General features: G+C 37.9%; 1 protein-coding gene across 4 annotated transcripts in view; it reads right to left on the minus strand.

Moving 5' to 3' along the window:
• Window positions 1-16,338, minus strand: part of LOC127417197 (selenocysteine insertion sequence-binding protein 2-like) — a 39,238-nt gene extending 22,900 nt beyond the window's left edge. The window contains exons 1-6 of one of the 4 annotated variants that reach the window (XM_051657034.1): window positions 16,255-16,334; window positions 15,906-16,136; window positions 4,112-4,275; window positions 2,548-2,863; window positions 1,892-2,024; window positions 50-267 (exon numbers count right to left, since the gene is read on the minus strand). In XM_051657034.1, coding sequence (XP_051512994.1) covers window positions 50-267; window positions 1,892-2,024; window positions 2,548-2,863; window positions 4,112-4,275; window positions 15,906-15,926 — 852 coding nt within the window. In that variant the 5' untranslated portion in view covers window positions 15,927-16,136; window positions 16,255-16,334. The other 3 variants (XM_051657035.1, XM_051657036.1, XM_051657037.1) reach the window with 3 other exon arrangements.
• Between the last annotated feature and the right edge of the window lie 1,345 nt (window positions 16,339-17,683).

Genomic DNA, 17,683 nt, shown 5'->3' on the forward strand with positions numbered 1-17,683 from the left:
TGAAACAGACATGTGTATCTGGCCAGAGCTGTACTGGAGCTGTGCGTACCGTTGCTGCTGTTTGTTGATTGGTTGAAGTGTTTGCGGCTGTCTGGTTGTGTTTGGGGCTGCAGTAGCCGCTGTCACTGTCAATGTCGGCCTCGCTGGCTCCTTGCTCACTGGACAACTCCTGCTGTGACGTGCGTCTGCGACGAGCTTTATTCTTCCACTGCAGAACACTCATCTGATCAGATGAACATCTGCTGCTGCACGCCTCTCCCGAGAAGTCTGAACAAACACACACACACACCAGGGCTATAACAGTCTTGGGTTTATAATTCAGTTTTATTTCCATTTTATTTTTAATTCATCCTTATAATATATTTTTTATATAAACTGTTTTAGTTTTGTTTCTCAGCATATTTCATTTTTATTTTAGTATTAGTATTTTAGGGCTGCTAAGGTGAGGTTTGTAGTTAAAGGTATAGTTCATCCAAAAATGAAAATTCTCTCATCATTTATTCACCCTCAGGCCATTCCAGATGTGTATGACTTTTTTTCTTCTGCAGAACACAAATTATAATTTTTAGGAGAATAATTCAGCTCTGTAGGTCTATACAATGCAAGTGAATGGGTGCCAACATTTTGACGCTCCAAAAAGCATATAAAGGCATCATAAAAGCGGGGCCTGTGTAGCTCAGCAAGTAAAGACACTGACTACCACACCTGGAGTCACAAGTTGGAATCCTGGTTGTGCTGAGTGACTCCAGTCAGGCTTCCTAAGCAACCAATTGGCCTGGTTGCTAGGGTGGATAGAGTCACGTTGGGTTAACCTCCTCGTGGTCACTATAATGTGGTTCTCGCTCTCGGTGAGGCACATGGCGAGTTGTGCATGGATGCCGCGGAGAACAGCGTGAAGCCTCCACATGCGCTAGGTTGAGCACGTTAACGCGGAGACACGCCATGTGATAAGATGCGCAGATTGACTGTCTCAGATGTGGAGGCAACAGATTTGTCCTCTGCCACCCAGATTGAGGCGAGTCACTATGCCACCACGAGGACCTAGAGCGCATTGGAAATTAGGCATGCCAAATTGGGGAGAAAATCCAAAAAAATAAAAATAAAAGGCATCATAAAAGTAATCCATATAACTCCAGTGTTTTAATCCATATCCTCAAAAGTGATATGATAGGTGTGGGTGAGAAACTAATCACTATTTAACAGATCAATATTTTTCGCTTAATTCTTCTCCCTGCCCAGTAGGGGGCGGTATGCATCAGAATCACCAAAAACACAAGAAGAATGTGAAAGTGATCTGTTTCTCACCAACACCTATCATATCACTTCTGAAGATGTTAATTTAACCACTGGAGTCTTATGGATTACTTTTATGCTGACTTATATGATCTTTGGAGCTTCAAAATTTTGGCACCCATTCACTTGCATTGTATGGACCAAAAGAGCTGAGAAATTCTTCATTTGAGTTCAGCAGATTAAAGAAAGTCATACACATCTAGGATGGCATAAGGGTGAGTAAATGATGAGAGAATTTGAATTTTTGGGTGAACCATCCCTTTTAAGTGATATTGTTTTGTTTAATGAAGTTCATTTTCTCAGGTTCATCTAGAGTTGTGGCCATCTAGTGGTATTTCCATGTTTAATGAAAGAGAGTTGTAAAGATTAGGTTTAATGAATGAATGATCATTACATTTATATAGCGCTTTTCTGACACTACACTCAAAGCGCTTTACACAGTGAACAGGGGACTCCCCTCAACCACCACCAAAAGCAATGTCCTGAAGCACTGTCAACATTCCAGCATGAGTGTTTAGTTCTTTATTTTTCAGGCGCTCTGCATGGGTTAAAGGTCAAGGGTCAGTTCAGAGTTAAAGGTCAAGGGTTAGTTTTGTACCAGTCTGCTGTGCTGCGTCCACCAGTAGTACTGTCTTGGATCTCCCATCAGGTCCGGCCATGCCCACCTCTTTCTGTACCGCCACACTCTGCATCACAGGGCGCTTCACTCTCATTGGTTGAGACATAGGCTGCTGTAAACAAAAGGCAAATGACACAGCAGCATTTGTTTAGAATATTTGAATTAGTTTTCTTGTTTCCTAGAAAATGCTGCTGAACGGATGCCTGTATCTTCGAGTTCTTGTGTTTGGAAATCTCTTTCTGTGTTCAGAAAAGAATAATAACATACTGCTAATTGCATACTATATACAGTACTGCAATCTGTCTACCTTTTTAAAAATAGCATGAAACAGTATGCAACAAAAGTTACAAACAGTACTTTGCCATGTTGTCAAATTACTTTGTGCTGCATGTCTGATTCAGTGAGGGGCATCTAGATATCATCTTGGAAATACAGTTAGCTTGCATTTTAAATCCACTTGTGTAAACATGTCTTCAAAACTGGTTCATCCATCACACTGCAAATGGAAAGTTGAGTCAAGTGCATTGCATTGTGTGATACTGTATTCCACAAAGTGTGCTCTGTTAAATACTGCACATGTTGACATATGTAGTAGATCACTCAGGTCTTCAATGGGTTCAGATGTGGACTCATACCTTATGTATGACAGAGGCTCGTGATATGCCCCTCCCTCTCTGTGTTTGCCCCTGTGGGGGAGCTCTCTCACCGCAGTCTGACACGGGGTTCAACACGCCAGCCTGCAGCGGCCCTGTGTACGGCCCAGGGAACGGCTGGTAGAAACCCATCACAGGTGGGCAGGGCGTTGGCATGATGGCGTGATAGTATGTGGCATAATCGCTGGTGACCGGGGGCTGAGGTGAGGAGAGGATAGGGTACGCCAGGTATGGCCCACCGGGACCCGGGTTTAACTGCTGCCAGCGATGGTCTCCGTTATACATGGGAAGCTGCCGACTAAACACGTGACACAATAATTAATAATTACTGTTGTGCTGTTTTTAATCTTACTACATGTATCAATACTAAAGTACCAAAGGTTGGTATAGTATATATTTTTAGTAATATACATTAATACATTAAAAAAAAGCATATTTGCATATCAATATCCCTTCCTCTCTATAACTCACATAAACACAGAGTAGCCCAATTTATGCACTTCCTCCAATTCACTGTGAAAAGGAAGGAAAAGAGGCAGAATCCAGAGGGTACAGAGTGTGTCAGGGTTCCCACTCTTTTCAAGACACAATTTTCCAGGACATTTTATGTGCCCAACGGGTGTAATATTTAGCATCACGATGTATATTGTGGTTATTGAATGGTTATTTTTCTGAATTCCGTAATCGAGAATTTTATTATCAAAATGATGTCTAATGAAAAGAAATCATTCATTAAAACTACAAATTTATCAAATTAAGTGTTTTTTTTTTTTTGTTTTTTTTTTTTTACAAATTCCTCAGTACAATCCAAAACACTCGAGATAATAATCACAGTAAATATTGCATTACTATACAGAAGAAATATAATGTTGGCTTTTCCCCGTTTCATGTGCCCATTTAAATCAAGCTTTTATTTTGGAATTTCTGTGTGTTTTTGACAGTAGTATCTCACCTCTGGATTAGCAGTTTGCTACATGGCCAAATGTAATTATTAAACCCTAAAAAGCCACACACACACACACACACACACACACACACACACACACACACACACACAGCGCTCATGATAAGGGGTTTTCAATGTATGAACGGCCGGCTTCACACATTCACTTTGAAGTGCGCAGAACATGAAGATTATATATTTAATTAAATCACAGCCTTTTGCGGTTTAATAATCACACTAGGACATATCGTGATTTGAATGTAATTAATTGTGCATTCAAACATTAATTTTCATCCCAAATATGTTATATTCCATGACATTCCGCACTTTATACCTACTGACATTTTTATAACTGGAATCAGTGATACTATCCATATTTCCAAATCATAGAGCACTTCAGGTGGTAATGGCAGGATAAGTGGACACCAATCGTTGAATTATTGAATGTGTAAAGGCTGCATCACTATGCTACGCTAAAATATTTTCCAGGACAAAATAATTATTTTCCAGGACATTTAGGTATTTTTCTCATTTTCCATGACTGGAAAACTGCATTGCAAAATTCCAGGTTTTCCAGGACGGGTGGGAACCCTGTGTGTGTACCTGTTGTTCTGGTTCTCCTGTACAAATGGGTAGCATGTGATCAGGTAGGAGGGGATTTGTGTGGGCTCAGCTCCACCCTCACTACACAGACTCATGGGTAAAGATGCATCAACACCTTTCTTCTGAGGAATAAATGGCTCCACTTCAGCTGAGAGCTTCACATCCTGACAACACACACAAACACACACATTCATGTATTTAAACATACACACGTTCCTTGTCTTATTGTAAAAATTTAATCAGTGCTCATTTCAACGTTATTTCAATGAAAAAAATTTTCGTCCTCTGAATCTTTCATCATAATGTAACAACTCACTCTGCTTCTGAAATTATATTCCTTTCTGGATGATGTCATGAAGCCTTTTTATTTTTCAATCACATATCATATAGAGACCACTTTACACCATCCAATCAATTCTTGATGGATAAAATAAAGCTTCATTCACAAATATGTTACATAGGACTAGGTTTTTTATATTATAATGTAATATTATATTCAACATTCTCAGATAACAAAATGTTCTTCTGCAGTATAGCTCCTAAAGTAAATGTATGTTGTTTTAAAGGAGTTTTATACATTTATATTGGAAAACAAGCCAAAACAACAAATAAATTGTATTATTTTGTTGCACTGTATTATGGGCGAAGACCTCTCTTTTGTTCACTTTGATCCATTTTTTTTCCCTTCCCTTTTCTCCCCAATTTGGAATGCCCAATTCCCAATGCCCTCTAAGTCCTTGTAATGGCGTAGTGACTTGCCTCAATCCGAGTGGCGGAGGATGAATCTCAGTTGCCTTCGCGTCGAGACCATCAATCCATCTTATCATGTGGCTTGTTGAGCGCATTACTGCTGAGACGTAGCGTGTGGAGGCTCATGCTATTCTCCGCGGCATCAACGCACAACTCACCATGCGCCCCACCAAGTGTGGACCACATTATAACGACCACAAGGAGGTTAACCCAATGTGACTCTACCCACCCTAGCAACCGGGCCAACTGGTTGCTTAGAAAGCCTGACTGGAGTGACTCAGCACGCCACTTTGATCCATCTTTAACTCACAAAAAACAAACTCTCTCTTCTTAATATAGCTGCGTATCACTGATTTTCTTCAGAAGATACACACCGCAACACATATATATCATGATTCAATACATCATGAGCAGTGTGTGCAAGGGACAAGTGTCCCCGCACCAGAATGTGTATCAGCCAGGTGGAGTTTCAATCTCTCCCCCTTAGATCGGGTCACTTCACACGACTCACAGAAGAGGCACTGACCGCACAGAGACAAGCCAGTTTCGGAGTTTGTAATTAATTACAAGACCTGCTTCCTTATTATTTGGACTTTAATAAAGGATGTACTAAAGATATAATACCGAGGCGTTTCCTTTAAAGATGATCTGACATGCACATTTTAATTCCTCATACTTTGCGATCTATATCACCTTAAGCTGTTTGGAAAGTTTGGAGTGCATCTAGACTGTGAGCAGTGTGTTCTTCCTCTCCTCAATCAAGCTGCGGTGCTCTTCAAGCGTGCTATCATTAGAGTTTAATGTGATCTCATGTTACATTAAATAAGATCAAACAACTATTTGACAACAAATGTTTTGAACAATTTTTTATTGTTGACGTTGTCGATAGCGTCGACTGATCGTTTCAGCCCTAATTTTTACCCACCCCTAATATTACATTATAGAAGTAAAATGGGTTGTGAACATTGTTTCATTGATTTTAAGACACAGATCAGATGGTGGTGTTTGTTATATCATAAAACATATGCATTTTCCACTCAAAATACCCAACCCACAGCCTTTTTGCCACTTTTACTGACAGGGACAGTAAAAATAAGGGGAATGGAATCAGAAAATAATGCAAGCCAGACTCAAACTTGCATAAGCCACTGGAGCACCACAGCTTAATGTGTCAAGAGCACATTTAAAAACCACTAGAAGACAGCTTCAACACTGGTCATTCTAATTTGTCCTGCACTGACGATAAGAGTCACTCGAGTTGTAAAGATGAGGTCACCATATGAGGGTGAGTAAATTATGACAGAATTTTCATTTTTGGGCTATTCATTATCTCATTCTATGGCAACATCATGTTTATTTGGCAGTGTACTGTAATTTGGACAAACGAATAAGTAATGAACTTGATTATAACTGAGAACATGACCAAAAACTCTTTTGAGTTTATAACTGAATGAGTGCTTGAATGCTGGTCATGTGATCATGATGTCATCGCATTACTCAGATTCCGGAGTATCTCAGGTGAAACCAGTGGAAACAAGTCCTGCTGTTTTATCAGCACATTACATAATAACAGGAAGAGTTAATGATTAAACAGCAGCAGGACACCCGGGCATGTACACATCCAGCAGTACAAACGAAATGCACACAACTCACACACCAACATCATGCGCCAGGTCAGAAACACCTTCTCCATCGCAATGTTTACAAACATCACAACAACCATCTGCAACCAACTGATTGACAGTGGAATGCCTGCAATATACTTCACAATACTGCATTGATGTTCTCACCAAGATTCTGTACTTTTAATTAAAACCTTCACATTAACATTTTTGGAACAAATTATATTGACCACCACTCAGAGATTGTCTATGAGAAGGTGAAATGTGCTGTGCCGTTAGGTCAATGCACACTCGAGAATATTTCAATAAAAAGTGCAAACCCTGAACGAGGTCAGAACGCAAGTATATAACTTTTTTATTTGTAGTGATCTCTGCCCATTTAGCACAGCAGACGGCAAGGCTTTACATGCAATGATAAATATGCTGGAACAAAGTGAAATCTATTTATATATATATATATATATATATATATATATATATATATATATATATATATATATATATATATATATAGCAAATTTAAAAAAAACAACAGCAGCTGAAACAAAGTGAAGTCCCATTCAAAAAAAGCAAGAAAAAGGAGATAAGAAATGATAATAGAAGAACAATGAAACAATTAGAATAAATACACAATACAGTATCATAAGTTCTAAATTTATTCGTAATTTATAATCGGAAAACACAGAGACACCAAATCTGTGAGTTACAAACCCATGTCCCATGCTGGCCGTATTACTGAATTGGGTTATTTTACTCTAAAACTTTTGCAACAGGATCAATAAAAAAAAAACATCACAACAACGCAAACGAAACATTCACTCCGTTATGCGGTCCAGCCCAAAGTATTTGTTTCTGTGGTATTTATGCAGCTACAGTGTGTAGACGGACGGCTCCAGATAAGCATTAGGAGGGTAATGTACACATTGAAAAGTGGCAGATCATGTAGATCTGTTGAGAAACAGCAGTTATAAACAACAATAATAAGAATAGGTAAAATGAGAGAAAGTACTGCAAAGATTGGGAGAGGGAAAAGGACTTGATGGAATAGCTCACAAGCATTCCAAACAACAACAAAAAAATTACATGGCAAATATGTAACATTTCTGGTTTTTAGACATTCTACACGCATTTTGTTTTTTTTTTACACTGCCATCACAATGCTCTTTGCTACTTCTATGGCTCTACAATGAAGTAGAGCAGGAAGTTCAGCTCTACTTGTCAAAAAAAGTACAATGACGATACGAGACGCTGATGAGAAATGAGTAAGCTATTGCAATATCACAGATCTGAAATCACAACACACTAAAGAATCACATTATTGTTTCCTGACCCGAATACTGAAATACTACTGTATCCCTGTTCACCCCTAGTAACTAGAGCAAAGAAACAAATTTAAAGGAATATTCTGGGTTCAAACAAGCTACCAACAGCATACGAGATGTGCCGTTTATTACCACAGAAAATAATTTTGACTTGTCCCTCAGCGTGTACAGTACAAACAAGCAAAAAATAATATTTACAATTATGCACTAATGAAAGTCTATGGGTCAAGGCACTGCACTAAGATAAATGTTAAAATTCAGTTAGAATCACTTACTAACCATGTCTGTGTAAAGTGCATTCTGATCTTTCAACTTCAGTGGCTTGACCATTCAAAGCTGGTAAAGCCAGTAACTTTTGTGCGATACAAGCAAATGACACTCTGGAATGCCTTAACCCATAGACTTTCATTGTAAAAGCATTGCAACTGTAACCAACCACAATGTGTGAGAGAGAGAGAGAGATGCTGGTGTGGTATCAGTGGGTAAAACTGAATAAAAGTTTGTCAATTAAACTAGATATAAACCACCCTGACCAAAGATGACCCAGAGCTTTTGAAGAAAATGTAACAATAATATTAACAATAAAACACAACATGATTATATCTAATTAGTAAATAGGTTCAATTAAATACACAAAATAAAAACTGATTCGAAACAAAGCCAGATCTGATGCTGAGACCCAGAACAAAGTTTGAGTGCGTGTATGTGTGTGTGTGTGTGAGAGAGAGAGAGAGAGAGAGAGGGAGAGCGAGAGAGAGAGAAAATGGAGTGTGTGTTATAATCTATAGCTGCAATTGTTAGGCAGTATGCGGTGGGCGTTCTGTAATCTCTTCCGATTATGATATCACTCCCAGCTGAACAGATCTGCACCATCTGCCCTCTCGTCCAATCAGATAACTGAAAATATTGTCTGTCCATCCAGCGATGACATTCTGAACATAATTCATATCTTCACCAGTCACACTCATTTAAAACACAGATTCATAAACACACAAGAATTCACACACTTCACAACACACTAAATGTGTGTGTTAAATAAACTGTATGAAGACAGTTTAAGAATTATTCAGATCAAAGATCTAAACAATAAGGTGATTAAAATGGCTGAAAAACAGAAATGGTGACCTAATACACAATTTACTCATACATTCATAAAACTTATAACCTAAAATCTTGATGTTTATCTATAAAAAATGCTCATAGACATGTTAAGCGTCAACTGTCCAGACTCCTTTATCCTAAGTGAATTACAGTGCATTGAAGGTATACATTTTGCCAGTATTTGTGTTCTCTGGGAACTGAATCCACGATCATAAGATTCCAAAGTTACACTTTATAACTTCATTAAGAACATAATTAACAAACACTGTTACATTATACTGTATAACATGCCACAGATCATGTGACAGATAAAGTGGGTGCCAATGTTACAACACAAGAAAACCTGTATGTTTATCACCAACAGCACACACTCCAGGAATTGCCTCAACAAACCACTATATAAACTCACATAGTGAATCACTCGAAGCGCTGTGTTAATATAGAGCCGCCAATGAAAGATTAAAGTGAGGACAATCACAGTCATTAAGTTAATTACATAAGCAGCAAGTATGGACAGATTAGTGTCCACTTAAAATACACCACATGACCCTCACAGCACATACACACTCTAGGACTTAAGACAACTCAACAGCATGGACAAAAATGTTAAAGACGTGCCATGATGACTTACACTGTAATGCTCACTTGCACTTTATAATAATATTATTTATAAAACAGACAGTTGCGGTTCTGGATGCTGATTGGTCAGCGCTCTAGTTGTATAAATAAGTAAGGTATAAGGTATAAATAAGCAATAAGGCACTCAGTGGAGTTACTTCGCTGTGTCATGCAAAACAACGCCCTTTTGCCATGACTGTCTTTACAATATGGATTTAAATGTGGTCAGAAGTTACCTAAGGGAGTGACTTGAAGGAGTTGCATGTGATCCCTTAGAAACTTCTCTTAGGTAAGGGTTAAGGGTTTTACTACAGTGAGCAAGGTTTTACCGTAATATATTTCTACTGTTACCATGGACACGTTCGTCATGTCCCTACCACTGATCTATAATACAAGCTGTGTCTCGTTTGGAAGGCTGCGTGCTAGGTAGAATGCGTCCTTTGAAGGCTGCAGTGTACCGAGCGTCCTCCTTTAAAGGACAAACAGAAATGGAACATGGTTGCTATGACAGCACGCCACTCTTTAACAAGTGCGAGCGCGTTGAGTGAGAATGTAACAAAGTCCCTTTAGAAGGGAATGCATGAGGTACATTTTAAGGAGAGTTATAATGATGTAAAGAGAAAAGAAAATAGATTTTACAGGTGTACTTTTAGTCTAATACTTTATTTTAATTATATATTAATATAATTATACATATTATATACTCTGCGCCCATCTACTGAGGTACTTCAACTTGGAAATTAACATTCCTTGCGTTTGAACATCATATTTACGGGCAAATTGGCGTCATTTATTTTAGAAATTTCCGCTGAAGGAAAGAATTGTGGGTTGTAAGTGCCCACGAAGGATACACCTCATGCATCCCGCATTTGAAGGCTGCATTCGAAGTGTCCTACTTGATTTTCTGAAACGAAACGACGTATGCGGCCGACAAATGCGATCTCCAGAGGACGCATCCTTCCAAACGAGACACAGCCACAGACATTTGAGCAATTTTAACACAAAGAACACTAACTTTTTACTGTTTTTTTATTTTCATTTTAGCGACTAATAAAGTTTCTCAGTAGTATCATTACTGATGTGTAAATTATTGTCCGACCTCTTCCGAATTGGCGCATAAACGGCATTGTCACGTGGCACCTGTTACTTTTCTCAGCGCTGTTCTGGATGCACCAATTACAGTCGTTTGTGATTACTGCAGATTACTGCATAAACATTTTTCAAAGTCATTTTCTGGAGGTTACACGGGCAGATTTTCATTTGTTTCTCAGGTACAATCCTCAAAATTAATAGATTTAAACTTTTTTTGTGAATTTTTTTTTTTTCTGTGCGAATTAAAAAAAACTTTATCATACGAAGCAATTAATGGAGGATTCTGCTTTTATGGCCAGTGTGTGTCCAATTCAGGAAAACACCTTTGATGGTGAGTAGTGAGGTGAATGAGGTGTTAGATGTGATATTAGATTGCCTTTCATCATGTTAGCGATTCCCCATAGTAATCCTGCACTTGTTTATTATCGCTAAGATGGTCTTAAGAGCCCCATCACAAAAATGTTGCATTGGTATGCAATACTCTTCAACTGGTTCTATAAACTTCGCCATTTCTCCTTTTTTAGAAACCTTGTAACTCTTAGCCAACACTTAAGGTGAAGTTTTACTACCCTTAAGGTTTACTTAGGAAAATGGCAGTTAAGGGGCTTTATGCAAAACTTAAGGGAATACTTAAGTAAAACATTAATATTTAAAATTGAAGGGTTGTTTTCTGAAACACCATTAAATTTAAGGGAAACTTTAGTGCGATTTTAAGGGAAAATTTCACTTAAGGTGCTTTATGCAGCTGGGCACAGGACCCAGTTGCACGGAGGCCCTTAAAAGAAATAGTTTACCCCAAAATGAAAATTCTCTCATCATTTTCTCAACCTCATGACCTCAAGATATGTATGACTTTCTTTCTTCTGCAGAACAGAAATAAGATTTTTAGGAAAAAAAAAAAAAAAAGTCAGCTCTGTTGGTCCATTCAATGCAAATGAATAGGTCCCAAAATTTTGAGACGGATTAAACCACTGGAGTTGTAAGGATTACTTTTATGCTGCCTTTATGTGCTTTTGGAGTTTCATAGTTTTGGTCACCATTCACTTGCATTGTATGGACATACAGAGCTGAAATACTCTTCTTAAAATCTTTGTGTTCTGCAGAAGAAAGAAAATCAAGAAGTTCTCTTAACTGAGGAGGATTCTTGTAGGGATGGGCATTTTCAGGTAATGTTAAATTCTTCAACCCACAAAAAACAAGAAATCGATTACTCTTAAATTAAAATGTAAGTTAAAAATAACAAGTATGAGGTACTCAACGTGAAATTTACATTTTGTTTTATACACAAACATTATCAAAAATGGTTTCAAAATAAGCACATTTCAACAAACTATGCTTTTCTTTTTGGAAAAAATGTAATGAACAATATGCATTACTAAAAAAAAATAAAGTTACAGCTAAAACATATGTACTCACACGTAGCTTACATAGAAACTCTTACTTACTGAATTAAAGTACACTTTATCATTTCACATGTTATTATTCAGAAAAACAAGTGGTGAAGGTAGGCGGGAACACCATTTGAAACTTTTGTACAATTAATTCTGTGTCCAATACATGTTAAGCTCAATTGACAGCATTTGTGGCATAATGTTGATTACCACAAAAAATATTTGACTTGTTACTCCTTTTCTTATAAAAAGAAAGGAAAAAAGATCAATGTTACAGTGAGGCACTTACAATAGAAGTGAATGGTGTCAATTTTTGGAGGGTCAAAAAAGGCTTATAATTTATAAAAGCACTTAGGCCTACATTAATTCTTCTGTTAAAACTTGTATTATTTGAGCAGTGAAGTTGTTTATAATGTTGTTTTAACAGTCGTTTTAGGGTTTACAGCATTACTTCATCATGGCAACAAGTTGTAAATTGGATAGAACTTTATACAGAAAAAGTAAGTGATTTCATCTCAATTAAAATATGTTAACACATATTATTTACAGGCAAATGACATTATTCGGTTATACTGTATATCATTGTAAATAACATGCACTATATTGTTATCATAGGCAAAATACCATACATAATTCTAGATAACCTTTTATCCTAATTGTTTAGATATTTCTGATCGCACAATTCGTGATTCCATCAACTAATTGAGATTTACAACACTGTGTGTATGTGGTACAAATGACACGCGTGCACTCTGATGTAAATAAACCAGTGTGGACTAGAAGCATGGCTTAAGGAGGAACGCAGCCGAGCCTTTATCCGCCCTCTAATATAAAATTTGTAGCTAGCGCCTAGCGAGCCTCTTGCTATCCAGAAAAATAAACATGCATAATTGTTGTAGCCTAGTAGCTGGCTTGATAAAATTAGTCTTGCCTTCCTTTAATATTAGCCTCAACAAAACTAGGTCTGTACTGATCTGTAATGATCAGTGGCCCTGTGGCATAATGACCATTTAAATATTAAGACATCAACTAAATGTCATATTTCGCTATGCATCTACGGTGTCGATGGTAGTTTATTTATTTGGATTTTCCCCCCTTTTCAGCATGCCCAATTCCCAATGCGCTCCAAGTCCTCGTGGTGGCGTAGTGACTTGCCTCAATCCGGGTGGCGGAGGACGAATCCCAGTTGCCTCCGCATCTGAGACAGTCAATCCGCACATCTTATCACGTGACTTGAGTGCATTAACATGGAGACCTAACACGTGTAGAGGCCCACGCTATTCTCAGTGGCATCCACGCACAACTCACCACGCGCCCCACCGAGAGCGAACCACACTATAGTGACCACAAGGAGGTTAACCCAACGTGACTCTACCCACCCTAGCAACCTGGCCAATTGGTTGCTATGGAAGCCTGACTGGAGTCACTCAGGACGCCCTGGATTCAAACTTGCTGAGCTACCCGTTCCCCCTGATGGTAGTTTTTTTTTTTTTAATGTTCAGGGTTCTTTTCAAAGTTCTTCATTTTCTGTTCATTTAAAAGCCAGTTTGGTATTGAAAAAGTAAATAAACTTGTTATTAAAAGAACAATAAAGTTTGCTTATCTTTCAACCCGTTTTGTAATGTAACTGAATACCGTAATAATACCATATACCGTGATAAAAGCTTCAGCAATTATCGTGACGTAAAACTTTCTACCGTCATATGCCTAATTGTTCATGTATACCAAAAACAGAAAAGGTTAGTAAGTGATTTTATCACACTAAAATCATGTTGACACACGTTGTTTATGTCCTGTGTCTATACATTTGAAACAGATTATTTTAACGTTTACATATTGTATCCATTTACTTCCATTGTAAGTGCCTCATTGCAACCCAGATTTTTGCTCTTTATTTTTTTCTCTCTTTTTTTTTTTTAAGAAAAAGAGGGACAAGTCATAGTAAGTTTCTGTAACACCACAGATGCTGTTGATTGAGATTAACTTGAATATTCAGAATAACTTGAATATTCCTTTAATAAATGAACCAACCCGATCTCATGAATATTCGTACATGATTTACGAGTTGGCTATTTCGTATGGCCTCGCACGATGTTGTTCACATAAACTCGTACGACTTCATCACGCGCAAATTCCCGGATGTCCAACGCGGAAGCATGAGATCTGCACACGAGGTGTTAAGGACATACTTAATATTATGCCCTTACTGAAACCCCTTATCTAAACTTAAACAATAAGTAGAGTGAGTAAACATGTTAGGTAACTATTGTGTGTGACAGAAGCAAGTAATTGTCGTGTATTAGATGGAAACGATGTCCAGTGACGTCATTGGCTGTAGTGAAAGTCGTAGGGATTCAAACGAGTGCAGTCGCACGATTTTATATGAATTAGCCAAATTTAGAAAAGTCGAATGAATCCTTACGATTTCGCGTTGAGAGTGTGTTGAAATGAACTTATAGTGGTAGAACTTTCTGAATGACAGACATTCCAATTGTGTTCTACAGCAGAGATTCCATGTGGATCTGAATATAAGGGCTGACGGTAAGAACGAGGGACAGAGAATACTGTGTTCTGCTCAATGTGGGCTGATACACACACGCTAATGAGTGAGAGGAGGGGCACTTTTGTCTTTTCAGCATTTTCAAGACCGATCTGTAAAACAAAGGGTTTGTTGTGCTGAAAAAAAGACAAGACAGAAGAGAGAAACAGACAGAGAGAGAGAGAGAGAGAGAGAGAGAGAGAGAGAGAGAGAGAGAGAGAGAGACCGAGTGATAGACAGTGAGTGAGGAAGTAATCATACAAGAATATAAGAAGACCATATTTGAGAATTGGATGCTGAAATTAAAATTGTACACAATACCAATTTGGAGAACACAACAACACACAAAACACAATTCAGAGGAAATGACACTTACATCAGAACGCTTCATGTGACAGAATCAAACATGAACACCTTAAGCAGGAAACGGAGACAGAACCGAGTCTGACAGACACAAACACACAGAGACTCGTGAGGAATGTTATCAATGCAGAAAAACTGGACTGATCAGACGTGATCTTGCCTTTCAGAAACCAGCATCACACACACATACGCACACTAAACCAACTGACCGGCAATAACCCAATCAATTCAACTCATCTAACATGTAATAACACAGTAAACCATTATCTAAATCAATGTTCATCTCTGACGTCATGATTGCCATTCTGATCAATCATTAATGTTTAGCAGTAAAATGTCTGTCTGGTATTATTTCTATATGCGTCAATAATCCACTGATCAATAAGCGTCATAAAGCAGCTCTTTCTTTGTCTGTTAAATGTGTTTCATTTGATGTTACTGTGTTTATAATGGTGATATCCATACACAAGAGTACTGCACCGTGGTATAATCAGATCGTAATACCATGGTAATTTGTATAACATGGTATTGAATAATAACCATGTTCATATAACATGGTACTTCAAGGAATACCATGATACTGCCATGGTGTGTCCAGAAACCGTGATATTATTACCATAGTGATTTATGTAAGTAGATTAATCTTACACCGATACGACACGGCGCAAGTATAACCGACTAAATTACTCATAATCGATTAATCATTAAAACTGCTGTAGTTTTGTTGCATATAGCGCCATGTTTATAGTTATATGATTATAACGGGTCCTTGTTTTGACGCGTCGACATCAGTATCGCCTCAGTTCTGGATCAAACACATAACACACACATGACACATCAATGAGCCACACAACACCTATATTTGAGTGTTTTAAGACAATAATCATCATTCGTTTTGTGTTTTTTGGACTTTAATTGAGCACGCGCAGCTAATGCTAATGCTAATATGACGCGAGCGGGTGTTTCTCGCGTCTGTGTGTCGTGACATCGCCTTACCTTCCTCTCGCCGCCGTCCATGTCGCCCGCTGACACCGGAACCGAGCCGCGTGCAGCTGTCAGGACGCCGTGAACGCGTGCATGATCTGGTGCTGCTCTGGTTCTGATGTCCGTCACTCACTCACCTACTGACTGACACCAAAGTCTTTCTAAAAAGTCAGTCCACTGTCGGCCATCTTTGGAACGCTCTCAGGAGGCTGTTTCCAGTCATGACAGTGCAGCTCCTATTTACTTGAATGGAGAAGGACTAAAATCTCAAAAACGGTTGGTCAAGATTACGATCAAAGGACATATTTCAAATCAGCAATGAAATATTACAATACTGGTTTCATAAATTGTGAGTCTTTACCTCATATTACGTTACAAAATGCCACTTTCCAGGCTTTTATAGCTAATGCGCATGGGCATTGTTTAGTTGATTGCCAGGCAATGTCTGTATCTAAAAGGTGATTGGCTCTTTTAACTGTAAGGCGGGACTTCCTTTCTACATCCGTTGACCGTTGAGCAATAGAGCTCCGTGGTTGAGCGTTCCTTTTAATAGAAGTGTCCCATCTCTGCCAAATACTCTCTGCTGATACTCATCTGTGACGGGGGCCGCAGAGGCTCATGATAGAAACGCGTTATTTTTATTTCGTCATTAGGGGGCGCCTCAGACCAGACAAGATAAATGAGAACATTTCACACAAAGCTCATGTTCAGTGTGTAGTTATTTTGATGGTCCAGTGAGCAAAGTAACGGAGCCTCTGTAGTATGCATATTGTGTGCAGTATGCAGATTTTCTGTATACATGAAATACCAGAGAGCTACTACACTGACCAAAATGTGCAGTATACTGTTCAACAGAGTACACTTTACTCAGACCTATGCACTGGATTTGAGCTTCCATTTCCTGAATGAGGAATGGAGCGGAAGCAATCTTGAATCAGACGGACAGTTAAGACATTTTACACAAAATTGTCATATAAATACAAATGAAGCGTTTTTCTTTTCAAGATAACTGAATGCCACTTGCTGAATTAAACATGCAATGTGGTGAGGTCACGTGACAACAATGCACAGTAGAATATTACTGTTTGAAATGTTTATTGGTGCATAATGTTTACTGTTAGTATGTTCAGGGTTGGGGAGTAACTGATTACATGTAACAGGATTACGTATTTAAAATACAAAATATAAGTAACTGTATTATAATACAGTTACATTCAAAAAGTATTTTGATTACTGAAGAGATTACTTTGCATTTTATTGTCATTTGTTTCATTTAATATTTAGTCCTTTCAGATGGAAAACATTTATACATATAAATGATGCGATCCAAAGTGCATTTGAACAGCGGTGAAACACTTTCTTATGATGTGTTACATTCATACGAGCAGCAAATTTGGAGCAGAAGAAACAGAAATAAACCTTGTGTAAACTGTCATCTTTACGCTAAGCTAAAATTCTATTTCTAGCCATTTTACATGCACATGTTACCAGACACGATCATATTTTTTTATCAAGAAAATTCACATTGGATTATAATTTCTTTTTTTTCTAGTAAGACCTTTGATATTAGGGCAAAAATCATATTCTTGATAATAAGTTTTGTATTGTTTTCCTGTAAAAATATCTAAAAATCCTTAAAACAAGATCAATTAGATTAATCTTGTTTTAGAAACAACACTGCATAAGATATTTATGTTTTTCAGTGAATGTATTTTTAACGTGTATTTTGTCTTACTGTACTGGCAGAGTTTTTATAGTCAAAACAAGTGAAAAATCTACCAGTGCTGAAG

Source organism: Myxocyprinus asiaticus, chromosome 26 (genome assembly GCF_019703515.2).
Source record: "Myxocyprinus asiaticus isolate MX2 ecotype Aquarium Trade chromosome 26, UBuf_Myxa_2, whole genome shotgun sequence".
NCBI classification, from domain to species: Eukaryota; Metazoa; Chordata; class Actinopteri; order Cypriniformes; family Catostomidae; genus Myxocyprinus; species Myxocyprinus asiaticus.